General features: G+C 38.0%; 1 protein-coding gene and 1 pseudogene across 1 annotated transcript in view; one reads left to right on the forward strand and one right to left on the reverse strand.

The window, feature by feature from the left end:
- Positions 1 to 8,874, forward strand: part of LOC107738736 (lon protease homolog 2, peroxisomal-like) — a 20,363-nt pseudogene extending 11,489 nt beyond the window's left edge.
- A 1,530-nt stretch (positions 8,875 to 10,404) lies between these two features.
- siah1 (siah E3 ubiquitin protein ligase 1) overlaps positions 10,405 to 13,794 on the reverse strand; it is a 27,006-nt gene continuing 23,616 nt past the window's right edge. The window contains exon 3 of the mRNA XM_016550561.1: positions 10,405 to 12,052. Coding sequence (XP_016406047.1) covers positions 11,202 to 12,052 — 851 coding nt within the window. The 3' untranslated portion in view covers positions 10,405 to 11,201. The remainder of the gene's footprint in view (positions 12,053 to 13,794) is intronic.

Consider the following 13,794-nt stretch of genomic DNA (forward strand, 5'->3'; position numbering starts at 1 on the left):
CCTTTGGAGACGGCTTATGGGAGAGAAATGAACATTCAATTCACGGGCAGCAGCTCTGGTGGACATTCCTGCAGTCAGTATGCCAATTGCACGCTCCCTCAAAATTTGCGACATCTGTGGCATTGTGCTGTGATAAAACTGCACATTTTATAGTGGCCTTTTATTGTGGCCAGCCTTAGGCACACCTGTGCAATAATCATGCTGTCTAATCAGCATCTTGATATGCCACACCTGTGAGGTGGATGGATTATCTCGGCAAAGGAGAAGTGCTCACTAACACAGATTTAGACAGATTTGTGAACAATATTTGAGAGAAATAGGCCTTTTGTTTACATAGAAAAGTCTTAGATCTTTGAGTTTAGCTCATGACAAATGGGGGCAAAAACAAAAGTGTTGCGTTTATCATTTTGTTCAGTGTATAAGGACCAATTCCCACTATTAAGTAGTTCCTTATTAGCATGCATATTATTAACATGTTGGCTGTTTATTAGTACTTATAAAGCCCATATTCTGCATAACCGTATTCTACATCCCTAATCCTACCCAATACCTAAACTTAACAACTACCTTACTAACTACTAATAAGAAGCAAATCAGAAGTTTATTGAGGCAAAAGGCGTAGTTAATAGTTTGTTAATGGCGAGAATTGGAATAAAAATAAAGTGTGACAGTGACAAGCCCCGTGTTTTACCCAAAGTTAACCATTTTTCAACTCTTGGCAACCAAAACAACACATGCACAGTGCTCAGCAGCACCTATTTTTAAAAATACAAAGTGCTCCCATTGCAAACAATTGAAAAAATATGCTGGCCTCAGGAAAAAAATGCTTTGGTGAACATAAAGCCTTACTGTTATATAGTATACTTCAGATTCGTGAGGCATCATTTAACTTACTGACTGGTTGTTTGATATGGCAACATGTATTAAGATAAATATTCTATACAAATATTTTACAAAAATATAATTGGTATTGATTAATATATGTATCAAGGAACTGTTTGGAACTGTATGATGATATGTGAATCCTTAATAAAAAAATAAATAAATGATGACAGTGTTAGTTTTGTTAATGTACCATCTAGTGCTGATTTTAACAGAAGGGGCTTGAGCAGCCTACTGTTGCTATGGTTACCTCCTCAGGCTAGAGCAGTTTCTGTTCATGTTCATGATCCATTTGACATGTGGTTAAAATACTGTAATCTAACTTTTGCGTTAAGACATTCCTTATGCAATATGCTGAATTTTAACTGTTTGTGTATTTTTAAGAAATCCCCCCATAAACTGCACTGAATTTTGTGCAAATAAACTGTGACCTTTATCAGGTTCTGGACCCGGAGCAGAACCACAGCTTCACCGACCATTACCTCAACGTGCCGTTTGACCTCTCACAAGTCCTCTTCATCGCCACAGCAAACACCACGGCCACCATCCCCCCTGCCTTACTGGACAGAATGGAGGTCCTCCAGGTGTCAGGTCAGAGTTCAGTTTCGGACAAAAAAGACAGCAGGATGTGGCATTGACGATGTGACATTTTTAGTGATTAATTCCTAATTCCTATTTTAACTCGAACACAATTAAGTCTATCCTACGACCGAGCAGATGGTTTTGCAGTTGAATACTTGATTAGTTTATTGTAATTTGTGTTCTGAATATCAGCATGTGTGTCTCATTAGGATACACCCAGGAGGAGAAGGTAGAAATCGCCCATCGGCTCACATGGAGGACAGAAGGGCGAGATTAAAGTGTCCAAACAGGAGCAGTCATTGTCAATTAAGAGCTAAATTAACCCACTTTTCCATCCACATGTATTTGTAAGTTAACATACCACCGCATTGACTTTAAATGGTGAATATATTGGTGATACATGATCAACATATTTTACATGATAAAATATATATATATATATATGTGTGTGTGTATGTTTAAATGAATATTTAAATAATATTAAAATACTAAATATAAAATATATGTATACAAGTATATACATAATATAGAAAATAATAAATATATTTATAAGCACTGTATATAATTTAAGTGAATCTAGAATTAATAATATAAATATTAATATATTTGTATAAGTATATAGATAATATATATATATACAACCCTCTACATTGTCTTCAAAACTGTATCTTATGACAGGCTGCCAAACTTCTCTTCTAAATGTCTGTAGTCCATTAGGGATCGTCAATTAGAGATGTTTGCAGAGCAAACTAATGAATTACCTCAGAGGTTGCTAATTTTGGGATGATTATCTGCTAAAAAGCAATCAATACATGGCCCCGGCCCAGCAGTGGCGGCAGTAATGACAGAGTGACTTGTGTGTGAACGTGTTTGTAGGTACACACGGGAGGCAGGCGTGCGCTCTTTGGAGAGGAAGATCGGGGCCATCTGTCGAGCGGTGGCTGTGAAGGTCGCTGAAGGTCATAAGGTCTCTAGAGCAGAGTCCCCCACTGAACAACATGCAGGTAAAACTGGGACTTCTTCATCTCACACATCATTGTTGTTTACGGCTGGAATTACACCAGCTCCCCCGGCTCTGCTTCAGTCGTAGACTCAGGATTGATGGTCGTAGCCTTTGGGCAAAGATAATACAGGCTTGTCCCAGTGTGCTCTTGTCTTTGTTGCGTCCCGATGGCTATCTCTGCCCACACTGAAATGTCATTGGATGAAAAAAGTGTACACATAGCTACATATTAAATCTAAAGTATGTTCTGATTGGCTGGAATGATACTTTGTGCAGTATTTTGCTTTCATTGAGAACAGGAAAATGTATATGTTGCTGAAAACACATTGCACCACTTGGTTTGGACGCACTGTAATTATGAGGCAGAATACACTTTCAATGACAAACCCTGTTCAGCTGCTTGAATAAAAAATCTATTCAAAAACATGACAAAACTATTATTTTATATGAGTTTAAAATAAAATAAATGTAAATAAAATTACAATTATTTCAATTAAATTAAAATATAATACATTAAATATATAACAATATTTAAATACAATTATTATTAGAATTGCAAATTGTTATTATTAATTTATTATTTATAAAATGAAATAAAAATATATATTAAATAAATAGAAATTGTTATTGTATCATCAAAAATGTATTTAATAAAATGAAAGATTAAATTATAATAAATTGAATTAATTAGAATATATTTAATATAAAAAATATTTAAATCAAATTGTTATTATCAATTTATTATTTATAAAATAAAATAATTAAATTAAATGATATTAAATTCTTATATAATATATTGAATATATAACATACAAATGTTAAAATAAATACAGTTATTTTATTGTCAGTGCAAAATAATTTATAAAAGAAAACAATTAAATTATAATAAATTAAATGAACTATAATATAATATAAAATACTAAATATATAGTTAAATGTTAAAATAAATACATTTTCATTTATTAAAAAGGGAAATATTTTATTTTACTTCATAAAATAACAATTGCATTAAATTATAAGTTAAATTAATTATATTTATCAAATATTTATTTTATTATCAAAAAATATTTTGAAACAAAATAGTTTATTAAATCTAATATATTAAATATATAATTTTTTTAAATAAATTACATTTTATTATCATTTTATTTTATTTTATTATTTTATTTTATTCACCCTCTCTTTAAATAATGGCATCTGTATTGTCCTTAAAAATCCCCATAATGATGGACCACTAGTCTTGCATCTAGTAGGACACTCGTAAGAATGCATTCGATTGAGGAATGCTTCTGTATGTCTATTGTGTATTGCTTCCTGACAGCAGTGGCTCAGAAAGGGTTTAGCATTCCGTGCCACATACAGACGGCTGACTTCAGCACAATCCATAACACAGACTTACCCTTGCTCTGCCACACAGACGGAATCAAGTACACACTAACTCTAGAAGTGTGTTCAGACTAAAGAGCATGTGTAGGGAACCCACGCTGAGAAATTATGAAACCTACAGTCAGAAAAACTAGTCTCACACATTATGAAAACCTCAGCACACACATGCACATGTTGGTCATCAATCTCTCTAAGCACGGGCCCCCTGAGGGGTGGAGGAGGGTAAAGCGTGCTAACAGACGGCCTTAGAACCCCCCTTCACATCTCGCTGCAGCTGCTCCTCTGTAACAGAAGTAATAGCGCGGCCAGTTAACGCTCTGTTCAGACTCTGATTTAGCCCAACTCTGCTTCTCAATCCTCTCCTGCATGGCCCATGTGTGCGATGAGATTTAGAGAGATGAGGGTCAGGGGTTTTCTTTTGCTCTCCATGTTGCCTGACAGCCAGAATAAAGCTTTGAAACGAGTGTATGAGTGCTTTTATTTATTTTCTGTCTCTTTGTAGCAGGTGGTGTTCTTAGTCTGAACATCATGACAGCTGTCGCATGTGCTTCCTGCTGTTATCTTAACTCTTTCAGTACACTCAGTACATCTCAGTCTTCTTACAGTTCAGTGTCTGCATTAACCTCTTGAGTTACAGGGAAATAAATTAGTTGGCTGTTCAGGTATCCATCCGATTCCTTATAAAGGAGCAAAACTCTGATGCTCTTTAAAGGTGAACTTTTTATTTGCTGCACTGGCTGATATTCAATATACTGTGAATGTACTTTTCTGCAAAAGTTTTCAGTTACTAATGGCATCTGACAGTAGGATTGTAAAATTGATTGTAAACCCCCCCCCCCGCTCCATCCCACTTTTATTACTAAGGCATAATTTTTAAACATCATTCAAAAGCACTATTCATTTCTTTCTGTCTAAATAAAATAAAATAATTAAGATCAGGTAAATGAAATCAAATGAATTATAATATATTTTCTTGTTTTCTTATGTGAAAATAAAATAAATTAATAATAAAATATATTAAATACATGAAAAATGTTATAACATTAAAATTAATTAATGGATTTTTCTTTTTGTATTTTTGTAATGAATAAAAACTATTGAGTGCAGTTTTAAAGGAGATATATTATGCCCCTTTTTTTTTACAATATGTAATATAAGTCTCTGGTGTCCCCAGAATGTGTCTGTGAAATATCAGCTCTTCACCTTTAAAGTTGGCATGTGCAGTGTTATATATAATTGCAGTGACGAATTATTTACATAAGACCAGTCACATGCAACAATAAAATAAATATGGCTAATTTTGATTTCATGGTAACATTAAACAGAATTCACAACGCATTTAGATTATGTAAAATTATGCATTTCTGAGCAAAAAGAAAAAGAAAAGAAGAATGAGCAAAATTATGCAGGACGGTATTTAATTTAATACATCAGAATTTGACTAAATTATAAAATTGAGCTATTTAGTTAATATTTAATGTTCATGACAACCACAAAATGAAGTAACAATACATGGTTTAGTTATTTCAGCATTTCAGTTATCCTTTAAAACAATATAATATAGTTAATATTATTTGTCTTGGTCTGCTTTGGCTTGTCAGCAGAAAATAAGGTGGAGAAAGGTACAACATTTTGATGAATTGTTATGAAAGCAACTTTTTTCCCCCTAGAAAATGTGCGCTGATCATGCACAACAAAATCTTATAAATCATTATTATGCCTTTCCTCAGAATGGCATATGCACTTTCCTCATTTGTTCTTCAGAACATGATGCTCCTCCTTTGCATGTCATTGACAGTCTAGTCACATGACTTGTGGGCATCAAGGGGCATGTATATAATTGTGTGTCTTGCCAAGGGCAAACACACAACACACACATTAAAAAAAAAATAGACACATGGATGTACGCTGAAAGTAAATACACCCTGAAGCTGCTTTCTTTATTATATATGATATTAAAACCTATAATCCCTTATTGTTTCCTCCCAAAATTAAGATAGCACCTGCTCTCCCCTTAGCTGGACCCCTGTGGCATTTTTCTACAGCCTATAATTCTCCCTTATTTCAGACAGCTCTCTTTCTCGCTTTTCTTTTCACTTTTCTCCCCTCCGGCCTCAATGTCTGTCACCTTCCTTAATGAAAAGCCTCAAATAGACACGATAATGGAAGTGCCAGCGGGATAAAATTTTATAGCTTTTTTTTTGTCTTGTAATTCACTTTTCTGAATATGGCTTTATCTCTGCTTAAATGGAGTTTACTTTTAGTTCATGAAATGTCAATCACCTATCTCTTTTATATATTGACACACCAGAGTTTTAAATTGACTAAAAACTCCATCAATGTTTTCACCAGTTTCCCATGAAAGATCTTTGTATCTTTCAGACCAGAATACAGAGAACAAGGAGGAGGATTCTGGGATAGCGTCACCTCCAGAGATGCCAATTGTTATTGACCACATTGCCCTTAAGGATATTCTCGGGCCGCCAGTATTTGAAATGGAGGTTAGTATCAAATAAATGCCTGAAGGCTCTAGTGTCTATTCAGGAAATGTTTCTAAAATGCATAGAAAGCACTTCAAGTCTCTCCACTTTTGTGCATGATCATTATAAGAAATTCAAAAGCATTTTTTGTGGAGACAATTCAGTATTAAGCAGCATAACGGTTTTCAACATTTACAATAATAATAAATGTTTCCTGAGCACCAAATCAGCATATTAGAATGATTTCTGAAGGGTCGTGTGATACTAAAGACAGTAGTAACAGCTGCTGAAAATTCATTTTAAGATATATATTTAAATAGAAAACAGTTATTGTAAATTAAGCAAATGCAGCCTTGATGAGAAAAAGAGTCTTCACGTTTTCAAAAATCTCCCCAACCCCCAACCTTTGAATGGTAGTGTATGTCTAGGGACCCGCATATCATAAGGATTTGGGAGTAGGCTCTCGCAACCACCCAGAACATCATAGCAATGGCATAGCAACTACCAAAACATCCGAGCATCACGACAGCAAGTTTTGAATGAGCAAGCATCACCTACATGTTCTTCAGAAAAGCCTAGTAGTCTGTGTTCTTTTAAATTGAAGTCATTTTCAGTGCGGTCCTGTCATTAATTGTGTGTGGTTCTTCGATCTTCGATGTGCTGTGCTGTGCTGCGCTGTTGAGTTTCTCAGAGGAGAAGTGCTCTCTCTTCTCCGTAATGGAGGCTGCATTCCTGCTATGCCTATGGGAGAGACCAGAGGCAGTCTATCACACATCTTCTCCTTTGAAAACTTACGTTAGCACTCGACTTAATGCAGTTAGTTTACCAAGTATACAAACAAACAAAAGGTAACGTTTTTGAAAGAAACGTTGGTCACTTTATTTTAAGGTCCAATTCTCGGTATTAACAATTAACTACAACATTTGCCTCAATAAACTCCTAATTTGCTGCTTATTAAGAGCTAGTAAGGTAGTTGTTAAGTTTAAGTATTGGTTAGGATTAGGGATGTAGAATATGGTCATGCTGCAGAATATGTGCTTTATAAGTACTAATAAACAGCCAATATAAGTTTGTCATTTTAAGTCCTTAAAGTTCAGTCCATTCAGTGTATTTCCATTAAGTACTTCACATATATGAAGGGGGAAGAAAAAAAGAAAAAGCTTGCTGTGTTTTTAAACATTTATATGTGTAATTTTTTTGACGTTAAGATAAGTATGTTAAGTATGTAACCAGAGCTGTCTAAGTTTGTAGGTCTCGGAGCGACTGACCCTGCCAGGTGTGGCGATCGGGCTGGCCTGGACTCCGATGGGGGGAGAGATCATGTTTGTGGAGGCCAGTCGTATGGAAGGAGAAGGTCAGCTGACTCTGACGGGACAGCTGGGCGATGTCATGAAGGAATCGGCCCATTTAGCTATCAGTTGGCTCCGCAGCAATGCCAAAACCTACCTCCTTACTAATGGTAAGTTACAGACATACACTACGATTACAATTTCAAATGTTTTAAAAGAAGTCTTGTGAATATTATTACAATTAACAAAATAACTTTTTTTTTATTTTAATATATTTCTAAATGTCATTTATTCCTGTGATGGCAAAGAATTTTCAACAGCGAGCGAGACTGATTCATGTGTTTGAATGATGTTGTTGTAGGCAGCGCTGATCCTCTGGAGGGTACCGATATCCACTTGCACTTCCCAGCAGGTGCCGTTACCAAGGACGGACCCTCCGCCGGTGTTACAATAGTAACGTGCCTGGCTTCGCTGTTGAGCGGGCGGCTGGTGCGCTCTGATGTGGCCATGACTGGAGAGATCACTCTGAGAGGACTGGTGCTGCCGGTGAGGAACCCAAAGCACATCCTTCACAGAAACTGAATTTATTTCAAAACCATTCATCATTGGAAGTTGCTGATATCTCACGAGATATATCTTGTCTCTCTACAGGTGGGAGGTATAAAGGATAAAGTCTTGGCAGCTCATCGAGCCAATCTGAAACGAGTTATCGTCCCCAAGCGCAATGAGAAAGATCTGGAGGAGATACCTGCCCATGTGCGAGCTGACCTGGATTTTGTTTTCGCCAGCACTCTGGATGAAGTCCTGAAAGCGGCCTTTGATGGCGGTTTTCCCGCAGCTGTCAGTCATCCACAAGTTGTCAGCAAACTCTGAGATTGTAGCTGCTTTAGACAAACTCGTGAGCCCGAGACTTTGTTTTTCCTCATAGGAAGCTAAACTCTAAGCACTTACTCTCACCTTAAGCACTGAATACTAGCAAACCAGCTTTATTCAAGCCGATATTAATTTTCCTCTAATTCGTTTATGATTTAATTACAGATGATTGTTGTTGACATACTGTAGGAGTATAGTTTTGTTCCTGTAGAACTGACAACAAAAGTTTATCTGACAATTTTTCAGATGTTGATACTGTAGATAATTATACAAATATACTTTTTTTTGAAAATTGTGATTTAACCAAGAGCGTTTTTCATTAAATGAATTAGACTAATGAAAGTCAAAGTTCTTAAATATAAAACTGTAAAAATTTTAATGTTGACAACTATGTACAATTTAAAGGAATAAATTTGGATATGTCAAACGAATGGAGGTTAGCGTTAAATAACTGCCAGAAAAGTCAGTGTGTCACTACAGGAAATGTTTCTAGAATTAGTATGCACCCACAAGCCTCATTCGTCAAAGCTGACATTTGACCTGCTTTAATGCGTTCTTGTTCTTGGTGACTGTAATAACTGCATGACAGCTCTGGCCTGAAAATGCAAGGCGTGTTTGGAAATGTTGTAAGATGTAGATTAGCCACTTTCACTTCAGTCTGTCAGTTCCACATGAAGGGTAGAGATACCCTTCATGAAGAGCTCATTTCCACACACTTTGGTCCTGGAAAACAGCCTATTTAAAGCTAAAGTTTGTAGAGACCGCTATAGGCTATATATAGCTCCAAGAAAAGTATAAATGCTGGCGCTACTTGTTTGAGCATCCTAACCAACAACATTTATTGACTCTACCAATATTGTGAGATTGGGGTTGAACTACATTTGTCCAACCAGTGGAAGATTGGGAAATCGCATTTTGTAGATGAAAAATGAAACGAAAAATCATTTTGTAGTTCCATTAGGCAATGTTGGCGACACGTTTTAGCTTAAACGTTCAGTGAAAATCCTGTCAAGGATGTTCATCATAAGGAAAATACATATTAATTCTGATCTTATAAGAGGAAACCACAAAACAATAACCACTTTGCCAGCAGTCTTGGTTCTGAATATTTCCAATTCATTCATTTTCTTCAATAGGATGACATTCCTAAAAAGTCATGAAATTAAAAACATATTAAGAAAAAATGAATGTTGCACACAATGCAATTTAATGTCAGATGTAAAGTAATATTATAGTTTTAGGTTTACATGTTAAAAAGCAAGTTCCACATTATCAGACAAACTAACAAGGACAATGCAAAGTAACAACTAGTTGGTAGAGTCATTCTCACGGATGAGGTGGAGCGGGAACCACATGAAGCCAGCATCACCATCAGCTGTAATTTAGAATGAGCAGTGAGAAAAATTCACAGAGGGTATGAAAAAGATAGATTTATTTACTGGCAAAATAGAACAAAACAAACAAAACAAATAAAATTAGAGATCAGGACTAGCAACTGTACAATGTATCCACAGAGATGTTTGGCTTTGCTTCACCCTATCCTTGCAAAAAACAGAAATACAGACATAAAGAACAACAGCAACAAAAATATCGACTTACAAAAAGAGAAAAGACACTGATGTCTTCTGAAGAACAACACTATCTACAAACACTGAAGATTAGCCACAAGTTTACAACAGCCTTTTTCATTCCATTTTCTTATAAGTCATTACAGAATGATAATTATGACAATAATCTCATTATAATAACTGTATTAATTGCCCCGGTTCCTAGCCTGATATTCAATGCAGTGTTGACTCCAGTGTTTGTAATTGAGGGCTTCCAGGTTAGGAAACAAAACTTATGATCTCACACATACTGTACAACTTGTATCTATCTTTTAAGTGTACTTGATATAAAAAAAAACAAAGAAGTGTGGCATTTATAACCCGGCTTGATGTGCGTGTGCCAAGCCATCCCTTCAAAAACAAACAGGAGAAACACTGCAGCGACAGGCAGAAACAAACAAGACTTCTAAAATGAAATCTGGACTTGTTATAACTTATCCAGTGGTCATGCACCGATTACCAGAACCTTTCTGTATCATACTGACGTTAGGAAAAATTAAAGGGAACAAAAAAAGGGTAGGGTGGGGTGGGGTGGTGGGATGGGGCAAGATTAGAATAAAACAAAACCTAATATTTGAACATAAAAGTTAGTGTTTTATCTGAACTGAAATGCAAAACGTCTTGGGAAACAACAACAGAACGAACAAAAACTTGCTCTAAGGGTTGCGCATTGTGAGCAAACCCATCCCAGAATTGATCAATATTCCCAACCGCCATCCAGCTCAGCGTGCCGTTCCTCAAACCCTCGTTCCAAATGCCACATTTGCAAATGTCCATCCCACAAACGTGGCTTTCCGACACCTTCAAGGGCAATGAATGTTGCTCTCGAAAATGTAGAATACATTAATTATTTAACTTATATAATATTGTAGCATAAAATTGAGAACCCAGGAGTTCTGGATTGGCGTGCCAAGCTCCAACCAATAACAGTTTTTTTTTTTTGATGACTACTCGGAACGAACAACAGCAAAAAGTTCCTTAGGTTAGCTACTCCCCCCGTCCCCCAAGCACAACTCAAGGTATCCTGCGGTGTATTGAAATGTCTGGTTTCATGTTTGTATGTGTGTGTATGCGTTCAAGTATGCACGGCTGTTAGTCCTCAGCACATGGATATGGTGACGTTGATGCCCAGGTTGCCGTTCTCTGCAAACAGCTGAGCAATGGAGGTGTCAAACACAAGGCAGTCACTGTTCATGATGGCGGTGGCGATGCCCTCGTGAATTGAACGTGGCGTCGCTTCCCAGGTGAGTCGCCGCCGGTGGCCGTTCAACTCCAGCCGGTAGGCGAAGTTTTCCGCCTGTTTCCGTGTGCCGATCAGCTGCACGATGGCAAAGAACTGCTGGTGGCCGTCGTATTTCTCCTGCTTCTCCAGCACGAGCATAAAATGGAAGCCGAAGCATGACTGCATCATGACCCAGTCCACCGCCCCAGGCAAGTTGATGTCTGTGGCCAGGAAGACAATATCCTCACCTTGTAGCGTGGTTATGGACTTGTGCTGGTGCAGCAAGTGGGGCATGACGGCGTCGAGAGATCCCTGCCACTTGCAGGAGGCGCCAGGACAGGGGCAAGAGTATGGCCGGAATTCACAAAGCTCCTCGTGTTCAGCCTTGTCTGTGTGCGGTAGGGTGACTTCGCAGCCCGATGAGGCATACTTGCATGGGAAAAGCACTGAGTTGGCCACTTTCTCCATGGCCAAATTGCGGATTGAACCAAGAGGGCCTCTGCAGGTGGGGCAGCAGGTGAGTTTGGGCCGGCAGTTGCTACAAACCAAATGGCCGCTCTGGCACTGCAGGATGGGCGGCAGCACATAGTCAAAACAGACCGGGCACTCGAACAGGCTGGCAAGGTCACTGTTGGATGCGGTGGTGCCCGACAAGGTAGGGACGCGCTGAGAAGGGGGACACTTCGAGGTTCCTGTGGGCAGCGCTGTGGCAGTCTGGCGACTCATTTCTGAAGAACAGAGGGAGACAGAGAAGAGAGTTAGCATGGCTAACACAGACAGCCAGAAGGAAATGGAGGTACATGCATTTACACCAAATCCAAACGCAGCTGAACTCCATTATGCATGACAACAGAGATCAGCTGGCGTCTAATGCACTGACCTGAGCACCTCTGCATCCTGAACATAAAGCAGTAGACATTTTAAAATGTAGCCTCGGGGTAAAAGGTACACGTTTCTGCTGATTCAACCACTATGAACTCCAAATAAAGCTATGAACGAGTCTCAGCAGCGCTGAGGCCTGTTCTTCCTGAGTGGCTCATAGATATAGCCGTCTAGTGCCACCGATAAGTCAGACGTGGGCCTCTGGGGAAGGCTTGAGGCAGCTATTTCTGGCACGACTAAAATGTACAGATCTTCACGCTTCATTTTTTATTATTTTTTTAAGCCAGACATGGAGAGTGGACTCAGAAGTAGGGCTGTCACGATTATGAAATTTGGCTGACGATTAATTGTCTAAAAATAGTCACGGTTATTGCGATTAATTGTCTGTTTTAGGGCTTTGGCAATTATGACGATTAATTGTATGGTTTTTATGGCTTTCATTATATAATTGTGATTAATTTAAAGGTTTAGTAAATAATTATGATGTTATCTTTTAATCTTTTTTGAGTTATTATTTGCAGTGTAAGATTACATAGAGTATTCCAGATTCTAAGAATTGGCCAATACCGAACGCACTGCACTCCACACGGTAAAGTTACAAGAGAAGAAAAATGAGAGAGCAATGAACTCCAGCAAGATGTCATTTTATGCAAATCCCCAGACCGTTATCTACACATCAAGTATTATAATGGGAATTATCATCTTGGAGAGAGAGTTTTACCGTGCTGACTGTCATAACTGAACGTGACGTGCTGTTTGAATGCTGAGCGGAGAATAACTGACAGCTGCAGCAGAAGTTTCTGTAAACTTAAATTTAACAATGTAAATATAATTCTGTCCCTCACATTAAGATATGGAATGGCTTCAGATGATATAGCTATACAGTGCATGAAAACCAAACTGGTGCTCTTCTGTATCTTTTGGTGGATGACTCACCGTTGTGCCATATAAAAAGCACAATAATCGTGGTTGTCTGAAAAAAACGTGGTTAGATCAAATAATCGAGATTAGACGGTTATTTAATTATCGCATCAGGCCTAATCAGAAGACCAGAGCACATGTCTGCTTCAGGACTGTTCCTATGGCAACAAGCTGCAGTGAGAAAGGTGTATGTGTATGGGACAACCTGTGGAGAGAAGAATAGGACTTGGGATGGATTCTTTCCTAATGCATGACAGAAGGAGGGTGTAACACCCTACTGCTATTATAACCTACATCTACACATCAGTCAATAGGAAGTAGGGATGCTCCGATCGATCGGCCGATAATCATTTTATGACTTGATCGGTACTCACCAACTTGGCCAATCTCAGGAACCGATCGCAATTTGATGACGTCAATGCGTGACGACGTACATGATGCGTGGGGAAATAAATGATTTGGCGCCGCAGTCATGTCATCGCCGGTGTGGAAATGTTATGACGTTTCAAGAAACAATGAAAAATTTGCTGTTTGTCGTGTATGTTTTGCATGATGATATGATGAATAGATGCTTCATTTTTAACAGCAGCTGATCTGCGCCTCACTACACGTTTGCGGCGCGTTACGGCACCACGGGAACCGGAGCTGATCGCGGCCGCTCTAGTCA

The sequence above is a fragment of the Sinocyclocheilus rhinocerous genome, unplaced genomic scaffold (assembly GCF_001515625.1).
Source record: "Sinocyclocheilus rhinocerous isolate Xijiao unplaced genomic scaffold, SAMN03320098_v1.1 scaffold1938, whole genome shotgun sequence".
In the NCBI taxonomy this organism is placed as follows: Eukaryota; Metazoa; Chordata; class Actinopteri; order Cypriniformes; family Cyprinidae; genus Sinocyclocheilus; species Sinocyclocheilus rhinocerous.